Source organism: Carassius gibelio, chromosome B13 (assembly GCF_023724105.1).
Source record: "Carassius gibelio isolate Cgi1373 ecotype wild population from Czech Republic chromosome B13, carGib1.2-hapl.c, whole genome shotgun sequence".
NCBI lineage: Eukaryota > Metazoa > Chordata > Actinopteri > Cypriniformes > Cyprinidae > Carassius > Carassius gibelio.
The window spans coordinates 26,907,713-26,935,464 of record NC_068408.1 but is presented as its reverse complement, the minus strand read 5'-3'; the positions used below and the strand labels follow the sequence as shown (position 1 = coordinate 26,935,464).

The 27,752-nt window shown below is 40.9% G+C and overlaps 2 protein-coding genes across 2 annotated transcripts; one reads left to right on the top strand and one right to left on the bottom strand.

Annotated features, from left to right (window-relative positions):
* The first annotated feature begins 444 nt into the window (after positions 1 to 444).
* polh (polymerase (DNA directed), eta) lies at positions 445 to 13,353 on the top strand. The gene is made up of 10 exons (XM_052571698.1): positions 445 to 685; positions 908 to 1,042; positions 1,749 to 1,975; positions 6,293 to 6,465; positions 7,254 to 7,357; positions 7,445 to 7,564; positions 7,689 to 7,812; positions 9,457 to 9,522; positions 9,914 to 10,077; positions 12,621 to 13,353. The coding sequence occupies exons 1-10, from the start codon at positions 549 to 551 to the stop codon at positions 13,237 to 13,239; spliced, it is 1,869 nt and encodes a 622-aa protein (XP_052427658.1). The 5' UTR covers positions 445 to 548; the 3' UTR covers positions 13,240 to 13,353.
* A 2,711-nt stretch (positions 13,354 to 16,064) lies between these two features.
* Positions 16,065 to 27,456, bottom strand: LOC127969648 (GTP-binding protein 2). The gene is made up of 12 exons (XM_052571700.1): positions 27,101 to 27,456; positions 26,143 to 26,169; positions 25,668 to 25,852; positions 24,770 to 24,878; positions 24,481 to 24,678; positions 23,740 to 23,914; positions 19,419 to 19,638; positions 19,205 to 19,340; positions 18,746 to 18,804; positions 18,311 to 18,482; positions 18,028 to 18,192; positions 16,065 to 17,215 (listed from the first exon to the last, which is right to left on the bottom strand). The coding sequence occupies exons 1-12, from the start codon at positions 27,236 to 27,238 to the stop codon at positions 17,027 to 17,029; spliced, it is 1,773 nt and encodes a 590-aa protein (XP_052427660.1). The 5' UTR covers positions 27,239 to 27,456; the 3' UTR covers positions 16,065 to 17,026.
* Between the last annotated feature and the right edge of the window lie 296 nt (positions 27,457 to 27,752).

Below are 27,752 nucleotides of genomic sequence, written 5' to 3'. Positions count from 1 at the left end.
TAATGGCCCAGGTTTGTTTTCCATAGAAACCTTAATGTCACCATGTCATCAAACCTTATTTTTTTGGCATTTGTTTTTGCATGATTTGTTGCTCAACCACAGTATGCAGTATTTTTTTCCCCCAGCAGTGTCAGTGGTTTATTTCCTGAATTAAATTATATTGATGTTGATCGAACTATCCAGCCATACATGCTTCATAATAATTATAATAATAACAATAATAAAGAAATGCTGTAACAAACATGGATTTTATATGTAGTTTTTTTATTTATATTTTATCCTGTACAAGGTCTAACTATTATATATGCACATGTATATAATGCAATAATATTATAAAACATACAGAGATACAATAATAATTAAACTAGTAACAAAATTAAACAAAACAAAGTAGGAAGCAAGGTCTTGGTTATTGTGCTGAAGTCCACTAGAGGGCAGTGCACAGACTCAGAGTCAGCGCGCGGTACTCGACGAGCAGAAGAAGAGCGCGTGGAGCCCGCGGTTACGTTGAGTTATCGAGTGTTTGTGTTGAAGACTGTGTGTGTGTGATGGATCTGGGGAAGGAGAGAGTGGTCGCGCTGGTGGACATGGACTGCTTCTATGTGCAGGTGGAGCAGAGAATCAACCCCGAGCTCAAGAACAAACCCTGCGTGGTGGCGCAGTACAAGACCTGGAGAGGCGGAGGGTGAGACCGCACTTCTGCTCTCTCGTTTAGACATACTTACACAAATATATATGTTTCCAGTGGTTGCCCTTTAAATACAACCAATGGAATGTTAATGTTGTGCTTAAATGTCAAGAAAACAGTCATGATCCGGGTTCCTTTATTAAACCGAGCGGGTGTGTGTCCTGAAGTCTCTTGTTAAACCGCAGAGGTGTGTGTGTTGTGTTTGTGTTGTGTTGTCAGCATCATCGCAGTGAGTTACGAGGCCAGGGGTCACGGGGTCACCAGGAACATGTGGGCAGATGATGCCAGGAAGCTGTGTCCTGACCTACAGGTGGCCCGAGTCAGAGAGGCTCATGGGAAGGCTGATCTCACCCCGTAAGTGCACCTTTCTTGTTAAGATACATGTGAAGTTATGTTTTTATTCATGTTGAGTTCATGCATTCATCACCTCCAGCAGACATCTTTGTCTTTTATAGACGAGGTGTATTCAGATCATCTCTCTTTAATGGAAGAGTTCACTCAAAAATCAACATCTGAGATATATATTTAGTTTGTTTCTTCATCAGATTTGGAGAAATGTGTCACTCGGTCACTGTCTCTGTCTGCAGTGAATGGGTGCCGTCAGAATGATAGTTCAAACAGCTGATGGGAGCATCACATTAAATCCACAGCACTCCAGTCCATCAGTTAACATCTGAAGAAGACAAAAGATGAAACAAATCCATCATGTCCATAACAATGCTTTCTTCAGTTAAATAATTGTCTTGTCTGAATCAGGAGAGAGCTCTGCATACAAATTAATAAACAAACAAACAAACATGTGGGTGGATTTTGGTTTGAGAGTGCTATGGCTTCTGATTTTAAACAGAAGTGAGATGGATTTGTTTCAGTTTAGATGTTCACTGATGGACTGGAGTGCTGTGGATTATTGTGATGTTTTTATCAGCTCTCGTTCTGACGGCACCCATTCACTGCAGAGCATCTGTTGATGAGACACTGTTGCAATGCTACATTTCTCCAAACCTGGTGATGAAACATAATATCATGTGTTTTGGTTGAGTGTGTTTGGGCTGTGCTTCAGTTACAGAGAGGCCAGTGTGGAGGTGATCGAGGTGATGTCCCGCTTCGCTGTCGTAGAGAGGGCCAGCATCGATGAGGCATACATGGACCTCACGGCCAGTGTGCAGGACAAACTGAAGCACATGAGCGTCCAGGACATCACGCCGCAGCAGCTGAGGAGCACCTACGTCCAGGGCTTCCCACAAACCAGCAGCAGCGGATGGAGCGAGCCTGCGGGGACAGATAAAGGTGTGCTTAAATCACTTCAGGTCACTTGTTACTTTCATTGGAAAAGGCAGCAAGCATTAGAGCCCTCGACAAACTTTAAACTCCTCATTTCAGACTATGCTGTGCTTTATCCATTTGCCCACTGTCATGTCCATGTCATTTCCACTGTGTGCTGTATGCAAAACCAGTGCTACCTTGACATTTACAAAATGGGGTGTCTATTTACACTAAGTGCGCACAGACCGCCTTCATGACTGAATCTATTTACACTAAACACTGCAAAAGACAACCAACAGAGTGCTGTCGATGGTAAACCGTGTGACGTATTCATTTTGACGCGATCCACTTGGGGTCGAAAACCGCCTTTTGGTGAATTATTTTAAAATTTAAAATCGCATCAGAAAAGCATTTCTTTTAAATGAAAATGAAGAATATAATCAAAAAGCTGAAAGTAAAGCATCGGGTAGGGTTAGGATAGGTTTAGGGAGGTCTTTATTTTCCCAATAAGGTGGGATTCATTTAATAATTTGAATTAAAATTACAATTTAAACTCCATATGTTAATATTGTATACTGTTTTGCAATGCACAAAAAATACTGAGGTGCAGATAAGTGCTACTATTTGCAGTAAGTACAGTTTTAACAGTGTAAATAAAATCTGTAGCCATTTACACTTTTAGTGCCAACAGCCGCCGCCTTTAAAACAAAAACAAAAATATTCCCCTGTTGGTTACAGTGTATTTATTTTTTATTATTTAGATATATTTAGGGCTCGGATCAACCATTATTAACCAACTATTGGAATTTTTCTTCTGAAAAAAATGAGTCACATTATTGAGGGCCTAAACGTGTTCAAGTGCTCACGAATCTTTGCACACACACCAGAATTATCGAAAACTGACACGTGATGTGAGTTTCATTAGTGGGTGAGGCAAAATCACTCTGTAGCGCCACCTTTAAAATTTCAACGAAGTGCCCCTTGAGCTGTGTTTCACATACATGTGCGAAATCTGTTTGAGTATTTTGAGTTTTTTACGTTTTGTGCCATTTTCAAGCGTTGTAATTAAACTAACTCCTCCTAGATATCTAAACTGATCAACACCATGTTTAGGCAGCTTGACAAACTTCAGTGTTTTGCCATAAAACTGAAAGTTGTTGTAACTTAGCCATACAGTGTCTGATTTGCCCCAAACTTAACATGTTTGGTAAGAGTCCTGTCCTGCATCATGTTTTATACTAACTCAAAAATACCATGTTCAGTCTGCACTAACGTTCATATGTTTGATCAGAGTCCATCAACATGCCAATAATCAGTTATAGTTATGACTTTGACATATTCCTCCTGTATTTACCACTTTAAAGCTGCGGTAGGTAACTTTTGACGCTCTAGCGGTTAATAAACAGAACTGCTTGCGTCTTGCTGAAGAACATCGTAGCCGGAACTACTTCTCTCTGTTTATGTCTATGAAGAATCACAAAGGTACTGGGTTACTCCGCCGAAGCAATCTAAAATAGTCTGAATTAGGGATGTCAACGATTAATCGATGATCGATTAATTGTCGATAAGAGATGCAATCGATTAAGGTTATCGATGGTCGGTTAACCGATTCAATGTTGGGCTGCGTGCGGCTCATGCGCACTCAACACGTGCGAGCGGCTGTGAGTGACGGTGACGATATATAAAAGCATCATCATTCATTCACAATGTACAAATTAAGCTTTTAATGTGATTTAAACTTTAAAGTACATTAAAATAGAAACAACATAAAAGTTCTTCAACATTAAATGCAATAGAAATGTAGTTACTAATCATTTCATCAGATAACTGTTTTATATCGTGCGCTTTGCAGGGCTGCGGGACACAGTGACAGGACAGGTAGTCTATTCATTCCTACAACTTGTTAATTCATTCCTACGAATTATTAATGTGGCAATTGTCCATGTTTCATTAATTTTTTGTTCCCTAAATAACCCATGATTTAAGTGAAATAAGGGAACAAATTAATAAATGGAACGAATTCTTAATTCATGAAATCTTTAATTTCCCTTCCCATGTTTACCACAGTAAGAGATGCGAAAACAGTTATTAAAAGCGAAAGATAATAAAATAAACCTGGGAAATTAGAGGGTTAGACTATGAAGATTTAGGAAAAGAAACAATGCCTAAATATAGCCTACTGAATTTGTGGAAATTCGTGACCAACCGGCAAACCAGAACAAAGCCGCGTAAATGAAGACTATGGGGTCCAAAAGCATGGTCGCGATGTAACATTTTCCAGTTAACCTATTATTCCTCTAATAAACAAAGCTTTTATACCACACTTGTCATAATCAGATCTTATAATTTCTAAATAAATAATTGCTGGATTCAAAACAGCGATTTATAGGCGCTGTGACCGACACATTCCCAGAGCTATCACTGCTGTCACTAAACGGTGACGCCGAGCATCGTTCACAAGTTTCTGCATGGACCTGACTAGGGCACAGGTTCTAAGCCCTGGGACAAAATGGGATGCTTTAAGGAAAATGTATAGCCTACTAAGTAATAGGGCCAGAATAAAAATAACAATTTGTTTTCATGTTTTTTTTTTTTTTTTTTAAATCGGCTATGCGAAATATATCCGACTTAAATAGGCTAATTAAGATTAACGGATTTAAAACAGAAGTGTGGGAGCGTTTTTGCTCATATGAAGAGGATCATCTTTTCCGTCTATATGCGAATGCGTGTTAAGTACAAGCCTAGTTTACATTATAAGTAATAGTTTAACATTCAAATACATTGCGAATATGGAAACATTTCGATTTGTGCCGAATGAGACATGAGCAATAACCTCCAAATAAATCTAGCCAAAGCCGCGCTCGCTCATCCTCGACTGCACGCATGCACTGTCACGATCTAATGCGCTGTATGCCGGATTTTTAAAAATCTGACATTTTCTTGGACAGAATCCAGCAGGATCAAATTAATGTGAGCAACTGTGTTTTGGTGCAGCAGCGCCGATGTAGTTCACTTAATGTGCAGCGCAGTCACACGCGCTCCACATTTCGGATAATTTTATACAATAATGTCAGTTGAAAACATTGCAATTGTGCTTTAAAATACAACAACGAGCACCACAAAACCATTTAAAGAGGCGCGTTCAGCGTTCTCCGTGCGGGATTGGAAACTGTCAACAAAGTAAAATGACCTCAAAAGTATGGCGCGCTCTCTTCATTTTATCAAATGATCATAATCGCATCTGTTCATTTTATAATCCTGCTACTAGCATTTTATTCAGACTAAAACCTCTTTAATTCAAGTGAGAAAGCGTTTTGTGTGTGTGTGTGTGGCTTTTGCACATCCTGTCATACCGCTGACTGCGTGCCTACAATAGACGCATTTTGCAGTATTATGGTTAACGATTAATCGATTAATTGATCGTTAATTTAAACGACGATCGATCATGGAAATAATCGAAATTTGACATCCCTAGTCTGAATATAAACATTTATTATAGGTGCACCCTAGTGATTCAGTACAAGCTAAAAACACGGTTTGGAAAATGGATTCATGGTGTACTTGCTTATTATATAAACATTCAGTAAATTTTGAACACAAAGTAAGTCACGGACCACAGCTCTGATTGGTTGTTTCTTAACGGGACCGATGTATTTCTGCAAATGGCAATAGGACACTGGGAGGAGCCAGAGGAGCTTGATTTTTTCACAGATTATCTGTCTCATATTCTACTGTCAGGACATAATGACAGGTTTAACAAATATGTAAAAAATATTTTTTTACAAAAGTTACCTACTGCAGCTTTAAATGCACATTGCTCTCCTCTCGCTGTTTCCCTAAAGCGGTGAGCCTTGGTGCGAGGGCACTTTAAACGCTGCTTGGAGTTTGAATTTTAAATATTTCTTTATTTGCAAAAAATACTGTAATAGGATTACAGAATCAAGAGTATGGTTGCACGGTGCACCGATACTTCAAAAGTGTTGCGATTCTCGGAAATTAAAAACGTTACGATTCCTACATTTATTAGTATCGATACTTCAAAGAATGACCACGATCCAGATCTATAAGAGACTTACAAGAGGCAGCTCACATATTTTCCCTTTTCAGAAAAAGTATCGAAAAAGCATCGAGATCGTAATTCTTGACTTTGGTATCGGTATCAAAACAATAATTTTGGTATCGTGACAACACTAATCCACAGTATGTTTACACATTTGTAGTTTTTTAATTATTTCAAGTTTCTTAAATGTTAATTAGAATAAATAAACCTGGTATATACAGCCCCCCTGCTCTGTAAGATATCGGCTGTGTAGAAGCTGATGCTTGTGTTGGTGTGTGCAGAGGAGACGCGGCTCCGAGGTCTGCAGCAGTGGCTGGAGCATCTGTCGTCCAGCGATCTGCCCTCGAGTGCGGAGCTGCATCTGACCGTCGGCGCTCTGATCGTGGAGGAGATGAGGGCCGCTGTGGAGGAACACACCGGATTCCGTTGCTCCGCCGGCGTCTCACACAACAAGGTCTGCTTCGTCTAGCATTGACACGGGTTACTCCTGGTGTTCACGCTTCATTCAGATCATGATCTGTTCAGTAGCTAGGACACAGACTTCAAACCTTTGACTGGATTCAAACCTCAGGTGCTATATCGTTTCATGGATATATGTCAGGTACAAAATATCCCAAAAAATCTTCCGTCCAAAATACACTAGTTCATTTAGTACATTAATACAATATATTAAAGGTTAAAATGAACATCACGGGCAAATGTTCGAATCCAATTGGTATTAGATATAATAATCAACACTCAAAAACAGTTGTATAACAAACATTTAAATTGAGCAAAATATATGTAATTATATAACTATGTCTTACTACATATTGAAATATAAACATGCAAACCGTGACTGTTATAACTTCTTTTCATGAGAGGTTTATTCAAAGATACATTCAACTGGTTAAAAGTTTGAGGAATATGAATGTAATACATATTTACCAAAATGCTACTTTTTTTAGAATGTTCTTTTCTTCGTAGAATGTCTTTTCAGAGATAAATGTGACGTTATGTGACACATTGTTTACAAATAATTGTCGAAATGGTTTAGTGCTAGTGCTATAAACACGTATGACAACAGGGAAACACTAATGTGTCCCAGAATGCATCAGTGACGAATTTCTCCAATTCATGGTCTGTGTTCTTGTTTAGTGAACTGTCGCTGGATTTAACATGAATCAGATCCTCACATGAATCTGAGCAGGGCATCTTCAACACAAGTAAGGTCAATCAAAATTGTGTTTTTTTTCCCCATAGGTGTTAGCCAAACTAGCATGTGGCTTAAACAAGCCTAATCGCCAAACAGTTTTGCCTCTGGGATCCGTTCCAGAACTCTTTAGCACTCTTGCCATCAGTAAAATGTAAGTAGATCACTTGTACTATGACATTACACTTGATACTCATAGTGTCCCATAACTGTTTTAAATGCATGTGTGGATGCTCTTCAGTCGTAATCTGGGCGGGAAGCTGGGGACGTCCATCATGGAGACTCTGCGAGTGGAAAACATGGGAGACCTCACTCAGTTCAGCAAGACCCAGCTGGAGCAGCACTTCGGAGAGAAGACCGGGTGAGAAGCAGAGAAACCTCCCTGAGAAAGATTCAGACCTGAAAAACTCCTAAAAATCAGTACAATCCTAAAAGGTCTTGGGAAGTTCTGTTAGGTGGAGCTGCTCATTTCGTCTGTTCCTCAGGTCGTGGCTGTATGATTTGTGCCGAGGGATCGAGTTCGAGCCCGTGAAGCCTCGACAGCTTCCCAAATCCATCGGCTGCAGCAAGAACTTCCCAGGAAAAACCTGTTTGGCTACACAGCAGCAGGTACGTGGTAGGGCTGTCAAAAAATATATATTCACTGAATTTCAGATAAAAATCCACATTTGAATGCAAAAATGTTGCTTTCAAATTTAAGCGTGCGTCAGGCAGCTTGATCAGTGAGATGCGATTACGTAGTGTTCATTGCATTTTAATAGTGGTCGACCGATATATCGGCCGATATTTGGCATTTTTCAAAAATCGGCATCACCCGTTAAGTTCTGTTTGGCCGATTTGTTTGAGGTGGGACTTATATTTTGACTGTGCTGAGAGCCATCGTCATCTTTAACCGTTCTGTTTAACGCTGATAGAAGTCAAGGACAAGGAATCAATGTGTACAGAAAGTATTATAATGATTGCTTTTATATTATTAGTAATAAAAAGGCAAACATTATAATACTTTCTCGTTTGCCGTCAGCATTAAGCAAATATGCATTTATATAATTAAAGAATATATTAGAATGACTATTGAACATTTAATTTTACAAACCTGGCAAACTTAGTCTTATCCAGCGGTGAGATCTTGTGAAGTGTGTATCCAACATGATCACGTGTTGTCTATGTGACGGTCGGTCTGTGTGAATTGAGCTCTTTAAACTCGTAATTTCAAATTATGCTGTGCTCTTTATGCAGTTGCCCACTGTCATATTAATGTCATTTTCTCTGTGTGTAAAATTAGTATAATCCTTGCTTTGTTTGAAAATATGATTCGGAGTGCCTTGTTGTTACTTCCTTTTTAATTATATTTTGATTAATTATTTATATGTGAAAATACTTTGTCATCTAAAGTGTTTATTTGACTTTTTTTATTTTTTTTATTTATTGTCAAATTATTTAACATTTCTTAAGTATTAATGATAACCCCCCCCCCCCCCCCCCCCAAAAAAAAAAAACAAAAAAAAAACAAACATTATATCTGCTATCATCCCCCGGCTTTCCAAGATATTGGTATCGACATTGAAAAAACCAATATCGGTCGACCACTAATTTGAATGCTTTTTGTCGTCTATCAAGTTGAATCCACTGGATGCGGCACTGCTACGGTGTTCACTCAAAATACTGCAGATAAAGAGAACTTCAAGGCAGAGAAGATGATGTTTACTTCAAAACTGAAACCAAGCCGTTCACGCAGAACACATATTTATCACATTTTCTAGAGGGACGTCTATCACTGTTGCACTCGCGTCTCACAAGAGAGACTAGTGTTTAGAAAACATGTAAAATTAATGAAGGTTCAACTTGTAAAAAACATTTCATTTCACTTTATGGCAGTTTTTCAATGAAAAAAGTAGTCTTTTGTGATTGGATTTCTGTTGTTTGTATTAATCAAATACGAAACATCATCATGTATGCATAGTTTAAGCAATTTAATATTTATGTATTTTATTTTCTTTAAACCTTATGCACTTTTTTCAAAGATAGTCCTGCTATTGTATTGTTTTGAAGAAACGTGCGTTAGTAATATTCTGTTCGATGTGGTCTCAGGAGAGAAGCCCAAAGTTTTTCCCCCAACTGAAATGATGCCTTTTAAATGTGAATATTGACCAATTTCAGTAAAAGATTCGGTGCAGTTGTTGAGCTGTTTTTCAGCCCTAGTCCACGTCAGATTTGAGCCTGGTGTGACTCTGGTGTAACCGCTCTCTCGTTCAGGTGCAGCACTGGCTTCATCAGCTGTCCCTCGAGTTACAGGAGCGACTCGACAAAGACCGAGAGATGGTGAGTCTGTTATCAGTGAAGTAACAAATACATCATTCTGAGTGACTGAGCCACAGTTTGTTTCAGTGAACTGGTTCAAATGACCGAATCTCCCGTTTGTTTATATAATCACATAATGTAATTGTAACCATATTACACACAACCTAATTTCTGAACTTATTTGTTTTCTTTTCTTTTTTTATCTATGGATTACTTGAGTTGTTATCGACATCTGGTGAAAATGTCATGTCAACCGCATCTTTAGAAATATATTTACTTGGAAAAATGGTGATGTGTTCTGTACTTATTTTACCTGCTGTATCACAGCAATAACGATGTGAAACGTGGAGGTTTGGTGAACTGGACATCACTAGTATGTTTCTCCTCTTCATATGTGTTGTTTTGTCTTCAGAACGGGCGGCTGGCCAAACAGCTGACGGTGGGCATCAGGCAGGCTGGAGGACAGAGTTTCTCTCGCTGCTGTGCTCTTGTTCGCTACGATGCTGTGAAGATGACCTCAGACAGCCTGGCCATCATCAAGAGCCTCAACACCGCAGGAAGCCACCAGGAGGCGTGGTGAGTGATCATAATGAACTAGACACTGATCTAGATCCAAATATTAAAGGGGTCATATGATTAAATTTCCAGTTTTCCTTTCTCTTTGGTGTGTTACAAGCTGTTCGTGAACAGATGATATTCCTAAAGTAACCTGAAGAGATATTCGCCCTCCTAAAATGCCTTGTTTAATAGGGGTGTAAGAAATTATCGATACATGTATCGCAATATTTTGTTTACCGATACTGTATCGATTATCAAAAACGTAATATCGATATAAAAATTTAAAAAAGATTCATGGCCGTTGTTTTGTTTTCAGTTTATTTCCCGACCACTAGATGGCAGTCTCTGAACACATCCTGAGTGACAGGAAGTGCTAGCAATAGAGCAAGCCACTGATGTTAGCATTAATGTAGTTCGCAGCTAGTAATGGAGGGTGAAAGATTTGTCCCAGTTCAAGTTTCTGTGTACAAAGCCGTAATGTGGGCGCTACTATACATTTAACTAAAGGATCCTGCAAGCACTCCTGCAATTTTCCCCCCTTTAACCTTACTCATAAGGCACAAAAAGTGGTTCAATAACATTGAATGTTTAAAGGACTGATTATTGCAAATGCAGATCCCACTGTGTTCTGGTTAAATTATTATTTTTTTTGCTAAGGTTTGCATATGGTGCATATGACCGCTTTCCAATATATACTATTCCTAAAATAAGAAATAACCCAATATATCGCCTTCCTGACAGTATCGCTATGTACTGCAACCCCAGTATCGTGATACATATTGTATCTCCAGATTATTGGCAATATACAGCCCTAATGTTTAAACACACCCCCACATCTCCACACCCCCACACCCACAAGATTTGCATAATGTCGCCCAGATGTTCACGCAAAGAAAGAAGGTGTAACTTTTATTCTGCTGTAGTATTGTTGCTGTCGCTGCCATGTTGTGGCCTTGTGAAAGTGAAACTACTTTGTTTGGTCTTCCAAAAGAGGACACAGCTAGAAATCAGTGGATAAGTTGTATTAACAGCACTGTTCCAGAACAGTTCAACCCAAATATTCAGATGTGTGCAACACATTTTATGGAGCACTGTTTCCTGGGAGAGTAGCTAACTTTGCAAGGACAGTCTGGCGCTTCTGACTCCCAGTCTGTAAGTATGTTTACATATTTAAAGAATTTGCCACTGATGATTCAAACGTGAATTTTGATCAAGTGTGAGTAATGCTTGTTGTTTCTCCGATCACAAATGCACACAGTTTTATGTTTACCCGGTGCAATACGCAATGCAGCGCAGAAAAAAAAACCCCACAGTATAAGTCAATATAATCAGTAATTATGTCCCCACTGGATGCAACAAATGCCTCGTTTGTAATGGGACACAAGGCATAACAGTTTGGATAGCTGGCCAATCAGAGCACTTCAGGCTAGGCATAGAGGAGCAACAATAATGTACAGTATGTGGAAAATAATGTTTTTTTTTTTTAACCTTTAACCACATAAACACATTGCATTACACCAAATACACCAAATAATGTACTTTTTAGTAACATCATATGACCCCATTAACGTCTTTATTTTGCCTTTTCCTTTTACATTTACATAAAAATTATCTTTAAAGGGATCATGAACTGCACCTGTTTTTATTTTCTACTGTTCTCTGAGGTCCACTTGTAATGTTATCAAGATTTCAGTTTAAAAACGGTTTCAGTGTTTCTGAAAATCCTGCATCAAAATATACCTAGTTTGTAAACAAATCTGTGGTAAAATGAAGTAAATAAAGGACAGAGTTCTTACTACCGCAGTCTGGAACTATAAAGTTCAGAAAATAGTTAATCCACTCTTTCCTAATGTTGGGATCACAACAAAGGCAATGCAAACACTGTCTGACAATAAACAGCATCTTGTCTTTGGAGTCTTGAATCTTTATCGTTTGGTTTCTGCGTAAACCTGTGCGTTTGCCCCCCTCGTAAAAATTACATGCACGAATCTGTGTGCGGGGCTAAACAGGCAGAGCTGTAGGAACTGTGGGCGGGGCTAAACAGGCAGCGCTGTAGAACTGTGGGTGGGGCTAAACAGGCAGCGCTGTAGGAACTGTGGGCGGGGCTAAACAGGCATCACTGTAGGAACTGTGGGCGGGGCTAAACAGACAGCGCTGTAGGAACTGTGGGCGGGGCTAAACAGACAGCGCTGTAGGATCTGTGGGCGGGGCTAAACAGGCAGCGCTGTAGGATCTGTGGGCGGGGCTAAACAGACAGCGCTGTAGAACTGTGGGCGGGGCTAAACAGACAGCGCTGTAGGAACTGTGGGCGGGGCTAAACAGGCAGCGCTGTAGGAACTGTGGGTGTAATGAAATTAGGTTTATTTTCCCCTAAATTAAGTTTTCCATCTCAAGATTGAATATGTCACAAAAAAAATTGTCTAGTTAAATGAGTTGCAGAACATTCAAGAGTTAGTCTATCATTGACATGGATTTTATCGCAATTCAATTTGGTATCGTTTTATCAGCCACCCCCAGTCGAGTGAGCTATTTCTGTAAGGCTGATTATGTTTCTCTCTTAGGTCTCCTGCTTTGACTTGTCTTCATCTGTCGGCCAGTAAGTTCAGCGATGTTCCCTCGTCCTCATCCGGAGGAATAGCAGGCTTCCTGTCCAGTGACGCACCTTCAACACAATCGCGTTTAGCCTCTACACAAACCTCCAAAACAGAGCCGAGCCCCAAGCGGCCGGGGGCCATTCAGTCTCTGTTTGAGAAGGCTGCTGAGAAGAAGAAACAGCAAGGGGAGGAAGCTCATAAAGATGAACATGGTTCACCCAGTCTCAGTCCTCAGAAAGCCCCTGGCATCTCCTCTTTCTTCCACAGAAAGGGTCTGGAGAAGACGCTCCAGCTGTCCGCTCTGCCTGAGGACCGGAGCGCCGCGGCTGCAGTCGAGTCGCTCGCTGAGGATCTTCACGTGTGCGAGCGCTGTGGACAGAAGGTGTTGGTCTGGGAAATGCCTGAGCACACGGACTATCATCTGGCTCTGGACTTGCAGAGGTCCTTCTCCTCGGCGTCCAGCGATGGGCCGGTGCAGTCGTCCCGTGGGAAGAGCCAGGCGAAGACTCGGAGCGGCCCGCAGGCCAAGAGAGCGCGAGTGCAGGGAAACCGCGGCACGCTGGACTCCTTCTTCAGAAAGACATGACCGCAGTCTCAGACAGCTTTTCACATCTTTGGGTTTTTAATGGGAAATATTTGTCTTTTCGAATATATATTTCGTATATTTTATTTAAGTAATAAATACAATTTGAGAATCTGATGGGTGTTATGAAACTTTAGGACATAACCTGGCTGTTTGAGGGAGGAACATTTGTTTTACTAATAGTTTTGTGTAGAAACCCTTGCTTTCATTTGAACTGAATCTCAACATTTTGCAATAACTGAAAAGCTATAGCATGACCCACGTGAGAAATATCCTTCTGGTGCCATATTTTAATGTTGAATTATGAAGTATGTGCTGTCATAAGGTGTTTCCAGTGGTTGCTCTGTTTGTGACTAGAGCCTCTTCTACTTATGGCTTAAAGTGAATGGGTGCCATCAGAATGAGAGTCCAAAAAGGTTTTAAAATATGAAGATGGACTTTTTGGAGGAAGAGTTATTACAGATTATGGACTCGTATTTTGGCCAAAAACAAAAATGTCTTAATGTTGAATTAGTTTTTTTTTATCAACACTTGTCTTCTCAGGACATTAACTGATGGACTGGAGTGCTGTGGATTTATTGTGATGGTTTTTAATCCGCTGTTTGGACTCTCATTCAGATGGCACCCATTCACTGCAGAGCATCCATTGATGAAACTGATGCAATTATACATTTCTACAAATCTGATGAAGAAACAAACTCCTCTACATCCTGTTGGTAAAGTGCCTTGCGAAAGTATTCATGCCCCCGAATATTTATTTCTTTTTTTCATGTTTTGTAATGTTGCAGCCCTATGTTAAACTACAACCCCCCCCCCCCCCCCACACACACACACACACACACACACATTAATCTACACTCCATACACCATTATGGTAAAACAAATAACACGTTTTCAGCATTTTTGCTAATTTCCTAAAAAAAATTAAAAAACTTAAATGATTTCACTACACAAGTATTCATACCCTTATCTGGGACAGTTGAAATTTAGCTCAGGGACATTCATATTGCATTTAGATGTTATTAGACTTCGAGTGAAGTTAACGTGTGGCAAATTCAGTCAAATGGGTATGATGTGGAAATGCAAACGTCTTAATAATCATTCTAACAGTAACAACCAAGCCCTGAGGTCATAAGAACTGCCTGTAGGTTTGTTTCAGGCCACACATCTGGGGAAGACTTCAGAAAAGCATTCTGCTTCATTGAAGGCTCACAGAAGCATGTAGTCTCTGTTACCTTTAACAGGAGAAGTTTGAAACAACCAACTCTTGCTAGAGCTGTCCTGGACAAACTGAGCGACTGATGGAGAAGGGCTTTGGTTCGAGTGGTGACCGAGAGCCTGATGGTTCATACGTGTAGATAAGAGAAACCTACAGAAGGACAAACATCACTGCAACACTCCACCAGTCTGAGCTTTGTGTGGCCAGACTCAATCCTAAATGACCCTCAGACTCTGAGAAACAAGATTCTCTGATCTGATGAACCTCATTATTTTGCAGGAAATCGGCTCTGAGAGACTCGTCAGAGTAGAAGAAAAGCTCAGTGCACAGAAATATAAGATAGCCTTAGTTAAACCCAGTCAACAGGACAGTGACCCTAAACACACAGCAAGGGTGGCTTAGACCCAGACACAGCCTGCGATTGAACCCAATCAAATATTTCTGGAGAAACCTGAAAATGTGTGTCTGCTCTCCTCCAACCTGACAGAGCTTGAGAGGTGAAGAGGTGAGAAGAGTGACAGATCAGTATAACTATCATAATGCTTTTGAGCAAAGATTGTTGCAGCAAACAATTAAGACTTGAGGCTGTTAAGTTAAGGCGCTTCAGCTAAATATTGAATACTTATGCAATGTACTTCAGATTTATTTATTTTAATAAATTTACGAAGTAGTGACAATTATGTTTTTGCTTTGTCAGTATGGTGTATGGAGTGTAGATTGATGTGGTGAAAAATAATTCAAACAGTTTAACAAAAGGGAGCAACAAAACAAAATGTGAAAAAAATGAAGTTGTATGAATACGTTTGCAAGGCACTGTATGAGTGTGAGGACACTTTCTGCAAATGTTATTTTTTGGGGGTCAACGGTTCCTTATAAAAGGCTCTTGCAACATCTTGAATAGTTTTTTCATTATTTCATTCACATCACTAGAGGGCAACACATCATGACTGAAACACTGCAATCTTCCCAGCGGCGTGAAACTGGGATGTCATGATGTCTTTGGAAATGTTTTGTCATTTTGAACTACAGAAACTACAACTACAAATTCAAGATCTTTCTTGAGAGATGGACAGTTGAGCTCAGGAGTACTGCTCCCCTTGGTACATATGAGCAAAGACATCTGGTAAAAGTGGATTTGCATGGTTTTTCACTTTTATCACTTTATTTGGAGAACACCTGGCAAGAGAGTGGTGCTTCTCTTCAGTTCATCTTCTGTAGGGTTCATGGCACAGTCTTGTGTTGATTTTGATGTTTGTTTTGGATCAAGCCATTTATCTGAACAGGAGGACCTCCGTCAGAAAAATAGTTTAATTGTACACATGCTTGTGTTTTGTGTATGAGGGCAAACATCACGTGCTGATGAAGGTGCATGCACTGGAGCGGAGCTGCGTTTTCCTATTAACTGTGTGCCACAGTGAAAAAAAACATTTCCCCCCACACTTTGAATTATTTTATACAAATTTAAATCATTCTGAAGTGAGGTCGATGTAGCAGAAAAACTGATGTGACACAGATGTAAATCATCAGTTGTCCTGTTTCATTTCAGCCCAAATCAACAGAAAACCGGCTCAAGAGACCAGCTCAAATAATGAGATCACTGTCAGGAGTAAACCTTAATAAACTTTATTTATGTACATCACAATATACAAACAAATTTGTACATAAATATTCAAATTCACCAAAAAAATAAGGCTAAAATATTTTAAAAATTCTAAAAAAAAAAAAAACATTAGCATGAAAAGCCAGAAAAGTGACATTCGGTGTAAAATGAGACGTCACTCAAAAAATGCATAAGAAATCTAAGGAACTAAAACATCCAGAATTCCCGAACATTCTATATAAATTTACTCTTTTTTTTTTTTTTTTGGTTCAAATACATTTTTTACTTCTAAAATTGCACACAGAACAGTGATATAGTAGAAACTGGAGCGTGAACGTGTCCTGATATGTGTTTCAGTACTGAGACCAACATGCATGCGATGGTTACAGGACAGCGCTAGCTAACAAACATCTAAAAACAACCAATCACAAGCCTTAGCACCAGTGTGGCTCACTATACTAGTGACCCAAGAGAGAAAGCGCGATAGAGCAGGAATACAGACTGCTTTGCATAATCAGTGATGTGTGAACGTAATGCTTTCCTGAGCTACTGGAGTGCAGGCGGAAACAGACGCCGACTTCTGAAGCGTCACAAGGAACGCAGGAACACTTGGTGACTTCTAGCAGAGACCGAAAGCCTGTGCTGTTAAAGCTGGAGTAAAAAACCTCGTTAGAAAACGCTAAAATAAAAAGACATCAGCGAGGCGGCTTTCTGGCGTTTGGTACAGCAGAGCGATGATTTGACTCACGACTGTAGCTGCCACGAGATTCTTCATTGACATCGGTAATAAAAACGACCAAACTAGCTAAACGGATGTCTTTAAACTTGATCTCTGTCCTTTGGTTAGTGAATAACTGTGATTATAAAGGCAGACAGTGTTATTCAGTGCTGTCTGGATGACTGTAAACCGAGTTAAAGGCACGACGAGTGGACGTCTGTGCGACGAAGCTCCTCTGAAGTGGCGGCCGTGTTCAAGCTTCACAGGACTGACTCGGGGCTGTTTTGGATGGGTGCTGTGACGCAGGCTGGAGTTTGGTGACCTGGCCGATGCCTTTGGTGACTCCCTCTCTGAAGAGCAGCTTGGCGCCCACCTTCAGATACTCGGGGTGTTTGATGAACCTGAAGCGCACCACGGCCTTCTCTCCGGTGCGCAGCTCGTCCTGCAGGAGACAGATGGGAGGACACAGATCTCTCACTGATACAGACAGACTCTTTCTGGAGGAGGGGGACTGATTTAATAAGTGAAGAATATCATTACCAGCAATAGCACACATAAGACACAATAAAGCACTATTTCAGGCGTATCTGTTCGAAGGCTTCGGGTCTAACAAGAAACAGCTTACTACAGATACTGTAATTAAATGTAAATATATATTGATTCAGATTAAAGCTACTAAAATGACTCAGTCAGAAGCAGTCAGTGATTTTCTCTGTCTTTTGCTGTTTGATCAACATTAAGGACACAGAAGCAGCTGTTATATCAGGCTACTGTCACTTTAAGAGCTAATGCACGGACCCAACGAAGACTATTCACAATTTTTTAATTTAAAGTTAACAATATGATATTAATAAACAACTGCAAAAGCATATTTAGGCCAAGAAATCCAATTTGCAGCACCTTGTTAAACTGAATAGCAACATAAGAAAAAAAAATTATCTCATAAAAACAAAATAAAAACTTTTAATTTTATGTAGAAAAGGTACATCTCCATCTTGCTCTGACCAAATGAAACACAGCAGATTTCATAAAAATGAGCCAGATGATAGTCCATGTGCTCAGGCTTCACTACTCATTAAATGAACTTCCCAAGAAGACTGGATCCTACACCTCCAAGTGTTTGGACAAACCAACGACAGACAGCTAACGAGCTGTTTAACTATCTACAGAAGCTAGAAAGATACACAAACATCTAGTACTGACAGACACAGTTTATCCAGTCCTCTATCAGTCAGACAGATGGAGAAGTCTCACCTTTCCCTGCAGAGCCTCCACCGTGGCCGTCTGTCTAACGTTGCCCACGTGCACCGTCACCTGGAAGCCCTTGTGGAAAGTTTTGGCGTGGAAGAGTAAAACGATCTCAGCCTCAAAGCGCCAGCAGATAGTGGGGTTCATCTCTGGGCTGACCATCACCATTCCCTGCCAGAAAACAACAGCTTTATACGCTTTACACAAGTCATTCTCTATGGACACTCAATGATTGTAGAGTAACAGCTCACTGTTGAACCCAGTCCGTCTCATTGGCCTCTAAGCTCACCTTTCGTAATAGTGACCGGTCGAAATCTCCCAGCGCCAGAGTGGCGGCCTGTCCTGCTCTCAGCACCCTGCACCCGGAGCGATTCCTCTGGATACTGCACACGGTCAGCTCACGAAACTCCCCGTCGTCTGTGGGTCCCACCACCAGCTGCTCGCCCTCGCGGCAGATCCCGCTGCACACACAGAGAGTCACACATATCCTGTGTGTTTTAAACACTGCACGGACCAAAGACTTATCTTTCAAATTCAAGCAATAAATGTGACTTTGGCACTCTTTGACAGTTTTTCCTCCTGCTGTACCGAAGCCATACCAAACAGTGATGTCAAACCCAGGTGCGTGCCAAACCATCATGTTTGTGTAGTGTCACACCTCTATTACATCATGAACATCGTCTCACTGGACGCCAGAGACAAGAGGAAAGAGACGAGGACGCACCTGTAAAGAGTCCCACCAACTACTGTCCCCACATCTGGCACGGTGTAGATCTCATCAACCTACAGGATCACGACACACACACACACACACACACTCATGAACGAGACGGACACTGAAAACACAATGCTTTTGTTTGATTGGTAAAGAAGCTGGGATGATTTTCCCCAATTTGGGTTGATAATCATTCATAATCAGTAACACAATAGTGCTGGGTTAGAAACATGGAAATAAAAGAGTAAGTTCTAGTTAATTCCAGCTATTATCTGAGTCCTGGAAATACTTTGCACTCAGGGATGCACAGCATCATCAGAACATCATCAGAATCAGCCATTAATGACTTCAAACACAAACAAATAACTGGTTTCAAATGTAAGTTCTTCAATATTCAGTCAATGTTTAGAGAACTTGATCATGCTGGATATGGTTAATGAGGGCCTTGTATGAAGTGCACAGCTGTACCTGAAACTCGGTGAGCTGCTGCATGAGCTCCTCCTGCTCTTTGCTGTTGCTGAGGGGAGGTAGAATATTAAAGAAGACCTTCAGCAGATCCAGACTCTCCCCTGATACACTGGACAGGGTGAAGATGGGGGTGATGCTGCCGGAGGACGAGGAAGACGACTTTAGAGCCAAATCAGTAAAACATCACGGCTGTGTCCTCTGTCTAACTCTGTACCTGGGTGACTGTGCAAACTTCTGTGCGGCCGTGACGGCGTCGTCTGTGGAGGACACCAGCATGGGCACCTTGTTGCAGCCCGGCTGCTTGAGGATGCGCTCCAGCTGTCGGACGGTGCGCTCCACCGTGCCTTTGGTGCACAGGTCCACCTTACTCACCACGATGAAGATGGGCACCTTCAGAGCCATGGCCAGACCCAGGTGCTCTCGGGTCGTCCCCGCTGAGAGAAGAGAGACAGTGTCTTACATGGAGACATGAGGCAGAGCAACGAGAACAACAAATGTCCAAATGCATGCTTCACTTCCGTTGTAAACTCTGATCTGGTCAGTATTGCATCTTTAGATACTGAAACACACTGGACACAAAAAAATTAAACAATTAAAAGTAACCAGTGAAAATGAACTTCCAGGAATCAAAACCAGGTTTGTGGCAGCACTTCTTTAAAGATATTGAGTTTTAGTTTGAGATATTAATAGCAAGCAAGCTAGAGAACCACACACAGAACAGTGTAGTCCACTGGAAACATCTGTGACTGCTAACTCTGAACGGCTGCATTACACCGCAGAGGTGTCCCTGATTTGCAAAATGATGAGCAGATACTAGTTTCTGAATATCAGAGCCAGTCTGCAGAGAAAAACACACAGACTCAGATTTGTTGTTGTTGTTTAAGAATAGGATTCCATGCAGTCGGAGAAAATCAGACAATATTTGATATTTTGAGTCAATTTTATAACATTGTTTTCAGATGTCTCTTTCTGTGCAAGTTTGTTGTGTTCGGTGTGATCTATAAGTATATGATAACTGTCTACAAAATTGGCAATAGTTTTAAAATCCAGGTATTAATGATCGCTACATTCCCTGTAAGAACTTCTGTGGATCACCTTTATCTTTTTCCAAGCCAGTTTTTTTTTGTTTGTGTTTTTATTACTGTGGTTTGATAAATTACATATTTCCCCAATCCTGAAAAGTAGGTAAACAGAATAAACTTGTTTTAGCCAAACGGTATTTTCTGAATCCTTAAGCTATCCCATAGTTATTAAAAGACACACACAATAAGTGATTATAACATGATAGTCAAATGTGTGGGTTACATATAAATGAATATGGCGTGAAGCGATGGACTGATTCATTTATAAGTATTTTGAATTCATTTTGGTCCATTTATATCTAGAAAAGACAGTTTCTGTGTCATTCCTTGACATTAGGATGTTCTGTGGAGACCAGAGGTTAAAAGGCCCCCTTCAGGAATCTCAGTCTGGTTCTGCTGAGTGCGGGAAGTGTTTAAGGATATGGTGTATGATTTATTTTCTGTCAGCTGTTATGCTGGTGTCTGGTTGTAGGTGGTGGTATGTATCTTTAAGTGGGGTTGCCTATAGCCATCAAAACCAAATCAAGTCCCAGAGAACACACAAACTGTTAAAAACAAATATGTATAGCCTGAATGCACTGTAAATCGCTTTGGATAAAAGCGTCTGCTAAATGCATAGATGTTATATTTAATATATAAAAATAGCATATTTTCTTAAATGTGCACACATGCATGTGTTAGTATTTATCTATAAATAATAAAAATACTCAGTACATGCTCATATATCATGTATTAACTTTATTTTGGATGCGATTAATCGTTTGACAGCACTAATTATTATTAATATTTTGGCAGTGCTGTATTCTATAGTTCTGTTTTGCATGTACATACCATGCACTGGGTTCAGTTTAATGATTTCTCAAGCTGAATAACACCACTCTCTCACTACAGCTGCTTACTTTGTCTCGCCTCGTCTTAGAAGCGAATCTGTATTATATTAAGCACTATAGAAATAAAGGACACTCGACTACATTCTATTGCAATTACATTACTAGGTAATATCTATATTACTCTGAACCTACTCCTAGATGCCGTCTATTACACAGTACTTTAAAATCAAATGCATCCAACATTTTAATTCCGTTTAGAGTCAGTATTTGAGAATTGACCCCTTTACAGAGACATAACATCTGAGCGTAATTAATCAAGCTTCACTGAGCCAGGGATCCCAGCGATATGCTCAAGTGAAACACTCATATCTGAGGATTACGTCCAGTGTTCAGTAACAGAGTGTGTGTGTGTGTGTGTTTGATCAGCCTGACTGACACAGCAGCATCAGCTCAGTCAGCCGTGTTGGTCTCTAATGGGACTCAGTCAGTCAGGAGTGTTTATGTTTGCTGTGTCTCGTCCAGCTGATGGCCTCGGCAGCCAAACCCTTATCAGAATGAGACTCATGTGGCGTGTGATAAGCCTTAGCAAGTCATCTGACAGCTCAAGGCGTCGAGTGTCACTGACATGCCTTCCTCAAACTCCCAGCTGCCTGTGTGGCAGAGCAGTCAAATCTGTCCAAAGTCCAGCCGTCTTCTGAGGTTAATGATTGGAGAGCTGGACGTGCCTGTGTTTGCCTGGATTTGTTTATGGAAAGTCAAACTCTGAGAGGCGCAGCAGACACTGTACACCGCCGCCTCCGTCTGCTCTTGCATAATTTAAGCACGCTGGAGTCGTGTTGCAGACGGGGCATCATGTTCTCCTTCAAAGATGTGCATGAAGGACTAATGCCTGTGAAGTGTGGCGTTGCACAGAGGACAAAAACATTCGGCCTCGACTCTTTATCGTCGTATGTGTTTGAATTTGTGAAGAGTAACAAATCGAATGCAAAATTTGAATTCATAATGGTACAGCAACATTTATTTCACACCGTTATAGTGCCCACCCAAAGGCCAGAGGTGTATTTGATTTGAACGCAGAGCGATGGACGTATAACTTCACAGTACTGCGAGAGATTAGAAGCATGCGGGCCATCTGCTCTCTGTAGCTCTCGCGGTGCTTTGATATCAAACAATGATCGCGATTCAACAATGATTGAAGTCGAACCAAGAAAGGTACTTCGGTTAAACACACGTATGGTCTTACTCCAGTCTGTGAGTGTGTGTTTTCTCTCTTTCCCTCTGCCCTGAACGCCTGAACGTCTCTGCCTTACAGACATTAAAAATCGATCTATACATAGAGAGTGAAATGTGTCCTTTCAAATGAACCAATTTAAATGGAAGACAAAGATCCTCAGATTATGTAATCCATGTGAAACACATCCAGTACTGCAGAGAGGACGAGTCAGTGTCGCTGAGTTCATCTCTTGAACCGAAACCAAAAACACTAGTTTATAAGTGAATCATTAAAATGTTAATGCAGCCTTGTTAATGTCTTTCCCTGACACATTCATAATCATTATCTTCTGCTGGAGCGCTGTGGGAAGTGTTATGAGTGTGCCTGAGCGCTTATTAGGCTTCGTAGGCAATTAAAGGCTCATTATAATCATTTAAATAGTTTATTAATAAACCTGTGATTAGTCGACTAATGCTTCAAATGATCGACTACTAGTCGACCAGAAAAATACTTTGTCGAGGACGGACCTATTTTTTTTGTAGTAAACTCTAAGTTAAATCCAAAAGTATTGTTTAGTGTAAAACATGTTGGACATTAGCAGATAGGCTGTTGATTCATTAAATGATAAGCTGTTTCCTCTAAAAAGCTGTTTATTCAGTCAACATGATAAATATAATGACACGCGATAGAAGATTTGAAAAGACAAACTTTTTTTTTTTCTTTTTTTAACAAACAGGTATCGCTAGACAGGTAATGAACACATCTAATTCAGTCAGGAAACTTACCAGTGACCGAATTACTGTACACGATCTACTGATTCACAAGCTCTCTGTGTGTGTGTGTGTGTGTGCATCAGTTAAAGCAGTGCATTCATACAGAACGGAGATTAAACTGACTTCGAACTATATACAGTGCAATAAACAGTTTTACTGCATGATACCTGCCAGCCAATCAGAATCCAGTATTCAGACAGAGTATGGGATAAGTGTAATTAACCTACAGATGGCCTGCTTACAGCCGTCTCTTCATATTAAACCAGGACAGGAGTAAATTACAGGCTGTAGATGGGCGGCCCTGTGGCCTGCAGTCACAACTAGACTGCCACGTCTCTAGTTTCCCTAAACTTTCATTCAAGACTCACTGTGGTCCAGGACCAGAGCAGCCCGGAGGTATTCTGGGGTATGGAAGAGCGAAGGAATGGGGGCGACGCTCTGCATTACATAAGATCATATGCTAGGATCACTGAGTATCCAGGAGAACAGCTGATTTGACAAAACAGGATTGACGTGTCAGAACATCATGAGGTCTATTTGTGACCTGACATTTATCAGACTGTCACTATCTGAGATAAACAGGCTCAAGCAAACAGCAGCGTACTGGCACCGCGTCAGACGAGCTGGAAGATCTTACCGATGCCGGTGTTGGCGCTGACCACCAGCATGGCAAAGTCTGGACAGTAGCTGGTCAGGCCAAAGATGGTGGTCTTGAGATACTTGTGGTGTCCCGCCAGGTCTATGAAGGTGATCATTTTAGAGGCACTCTCGCAGATTTCCTCCGCCGTTCGGGACTCGCTGTAGTTCACCACCTACATGAGAACAGACAGATGTTCACGTTTAATGCTGATGATAACCTACAGCTGCGTGAAATGCTTACAAACTTTACATTTAATCTGAATTATTGCAATTTCACATTAGCACAAATTAAAAGCAAGTCAACTCACATGGTTTGCCCGCAAATTTAGTAAATGACTTATAAGTTTGACATGTATTTTAAGCTCATGAGCTCTTTTTCCTAATGTAGAGAGAGTGTGTGTGTGTGTGTAATACATGTGCAATACGTTTTGATTTATGAAAATAACTCCAAATGGGGATTTAATCTCTTGACATCTGGCAACCGCAACCATGAATCCATCATACACTTTTGGGGTGAAGTTAGTGGGCAGTTCTTAGTGAAAGGATACTCAAAAATACAAATCGGGACACGTCCCAAACTAGTCCAAGCAAGTAAGGACTTGTTATAAACGGGGTTAGGCACATTTTGAGCTCAGTTTGTTTACAGCAGCCAAGCAACAATGAAACGTGTCATGTTATTGTAGAAATGAGCACAAACAACTCTTCAGTCGTCTGAGGCACACAGCTGGTCAGCCCTCACCTCTCCTCTGCTGTCGAAGCCCAGGATCTCGATGCTGATGCTGGAGGTGCGTCCGGTCTGGATCTCATGAAGGTGTCTGAAGAGGTTGAGTCGTGCTCTTCCTCTCCCGTTGTCCAGCTCTCCTTGTGTGAGCACACCGAGCAGAGTGGACTTCCCTGAGTCCACGTTACCCAGCACTGCTACCCGCAGGTCCAGGAACTGCAGACGCGTCACGTAACACCATTAACACACACCTGAGAGCATCCGACACATCAGAGGAACACAACACACTCAACACACGATCACTTACCTGCTGATCATCTGGCACTTTCCTGATGAGCACCTCAGCGATCCTGTGAGACTCGTCCGACTCGTTATCCACCTCCCGCTCTCGGAGAACTGTGATGTCTGCCCCCACCCTGAACACACACACACACACACACATCACCGAACCGGACACAAACACAGCAGCCTTCTCATCACAACAAGCACACTTCAGAAGATAATGACTGAAATAACACTCTTTAAAGGAACAGACTTCAGTGAAAACTCAACTGCAATTCAATTAAACATTAAACGCATGTAAAATGCAATTAGATGAACTTCAGAGTGCTTTTGACACACTTAAGTACATCTTTTATGTAATTTCATATTATTTTTGAAATATGGTTAAAGTAAGTACTGCTGAAAGTACTGACAGGCATTTATGATAAACTATAATATCTCTTAATATCTTTTCACTGAAACTTGCATTATCATGTATTTAACACATTTGTAATTACACAATTATTTGCAATTTAGTACAGTTCAAATATATTATTTTCAATGAAAAATAACACACTATGTTTAAAATTAATATGAAGCACTTTTTAAATGTGCATTTAGTGCATTAAGACAGTAATGAAGTGAACTTATTTCATATATTTATACTACTTTTTGAGGTCACATTTCAAGCTCTTTGGATTTTTTATATATATGCACATCAGATATCAGATGTATATGCACCACAATTAATACTACTCAGATGGACACACATTTCACAAGTTCATGATTATGACTGCATGAGAACGTTCTCTTGTAACTGTTTTGAGGCCAGAATGCAGGCTCCTGTGATATCTGATTTGACGACTATGAGACCAGATGAGTTTGTCAGGTTAATATTAGCATGCAGAAGGAGTGTGAGCTGAGGCCGGTGTGTGTGTGTGTACCTCTCAGCCATCCTGCGCAGGGTTTGGAGCGAGGCCTTCATGTCCTCCTCCGTCAGGCCCACCAGCAGCCCGTTGTCCTCCACCCCGATCTGATACACGGCCTCGCCGCGGCCCTCCTGCAGACGCCACTTCATCTGTGTGGCCAGGTGCTCGAAGCGGTACTGCGTGGGGTCCACCAGCTTCAGCTGAACACACACAACACACACAGCTATTACACCGCCGCTGCTGTAATGATGGGAGTGTCGGCACGGTTTGTTTGCTGCCAGCAGCTGTAGTGTATAAAAAGCTCTGCTAATCTTCTGCTGCATGCATTAACACTGGAGACACTCAGACTGCTGGCTACTTACAGTGCATTATGGGTAACCTATGCATCAATAAAAAGCAATGCAAGATATCCTATTCTTTCAACAAACATTCATGTCCAAATCTGAGGCGCTCGGTGATATATTTGGTGAATATCTGTGCAGGGGTTTACCTTGTACTCAATGTTTCCCTCTTCAGCCTGAAACAAAAGACAGGACAGGGTTAATGCTGAACCGAGCTCAAAGTCACACAGGTCAGGATTCAACACACAAAGAAGAGAAAGAGCTGCGCTGACGCCGCTAACAAAGTCAACACATTCATTGGCTCATTCAGAATAGACTCTTACTATACACGTCTTACTACTCGAACCCTCGTTTGAGATCAGACACACTGCGTTAAATCACATTTGAGAAGCACAGGCAACATGAACAAGAAAACAAACAAAAGCGTGGTGTTGGACACAGCCCTAGACATGATTCATTTGTTTTGAATCAAATACTAAAGATCGAGATCAACAAGTTTAACTACTGACTGAATCAGCATTCATCAGTCCACAAACACAATAATGATTCATCACACTCCTCTCTCATCTCTGGAGGAACACGTCTTGTTCCTTCTTTCTATTCTATTTTATTAGTAAATAACATGACTTTGTATGAGGTGCATTTCCAACATTTTTGTGTTACATTTCCTTATATTTATATATTTTGTGCTATCAAACATGCATTATGCTGCAGTTTCTGTTATCCAGTTCATGTTAATTATAATGTTTACAGGGTAGAAATGAGCTCAGCTATTTTTGAGTTGCTAGAGAGGCTACTTTTAACATGTTCCAGCTGTCTTATTATTAGCACATTTACAGTAATAACCCTAACACGTATCTTCAAACCTCCAAGAGGTTACTACATTGACATTATACAACATAATGACCTTTACAGTTTGTTATCAACATTTCATCGCACAATGCTTAACCCACCATCACTGTATTTACAGTTACAAGCCCTGACATATAAACAATATATAATCGTGTCGGAAGGAGATCTAAATAAAGAAGTTAGTAAACGCGGTAAACGGAAGCAGTGAGTCGACGGCTTGCTGTAAAACAGACAGATGTGTTTGAGCAAACTCACCTCTGGAGGTAGATAAGGCGGATTATTGCTTGCTTTTGGATATCTGGCTGAGCGGTTTTTGCACTTTTTGCTGCCGCTTTTGGCGGTTTTTCTGCCGGAGGCTCCGTTGTTCGCCGCGGTCCCAAAGAGCGAGTCCATCCCTGCCCAAACCCTGAAATAACGACATGCGACGAAAAAACACTGCGTCTGACTACGCCATCCAGCCCGCCACTTCACACAGAATATAAACACAAAGAGAGCGAGCGAGGCATCATAAATAGCTCGAACCGGCGGGCTCAACCCCCACGACACAACAACAACACAACTTCCGCTCCAAGTTTGCGGAAGTGCGTCATGCAAACTTTACACGCATTACGTCAGGCGAAAGAGAACGAAATATATTTTCTTGTTTGGTACTGTATTGTCTAATGTTACTGCTCTTCGAGACGCTGTCATAAGTGGCGAATAGAATAGAATAGAATAGAATAGAATAGAATAGAATAGAATAGAATAGATCCCGTGAGAAGACCAGAAGTGGATCCACAACATTCCACCCAAGTGTTGAGTGACTGATGAATATTCATCATTTCGGTATACTGCAATCATCACATAACCTTGCATCAAGTGCCTGTATTGTGTCACACAACAAAAAGTAAAAAAAAAAAAAGGATTG

What these genes read in the sequence shown, in the direction of transcription:
- polh (XM_052571698.1), top strand. Translation starts at nt 549, where the DNA reads ATGGATCTGGGGAAGGAGAGAGTGGTCGCGCTGGTGGACATGGACTGC. An exon ending in CACTTCGGAGAGAAGACCGG is followed by an intron (nt 7,565 to 7,688) that starts GTGAGAAGCAGA and finishes TCTGTTCCTCAG; the next exon opens with GTCGTGGCTGTATGATTTGT. An exon ending in GGAAGCCACCAGGAGGCGTG is followed by an intron (nt 10,078 to 12,620) that starts GTGAGTGATCAT and finishes TTTCTCTCTTAG; the next exon opens with GTCTCCTGCTTTGACTTGTC.
- LOC127969648 (XM_052571700.1), bottom strand. Translation starts at nt 27,238, where the DNA reads ATGGACTCGCTCTTTGGGACCGCGGCGAACAACGGAGCCTCCGGCAGA. An exon ending in AAGTTTGCACAGTCACCCAG is followed by an intron (nt 19,341 to 19,418) that starts GTACAGAGTTAG and finishes GTCCTCCGGCAG; the next exon opens with CATCACCCCCATCTTCACCC. An exon ending in TGGAGGCTCTGCAGGGAAAG is followed by an intron (nt 17,216 to 18,027) that starts GTGAGACTTCTC and finishes TGTCTCCTGCAG; the next exon opens with GACGAGCTGCGCACCGGAGA.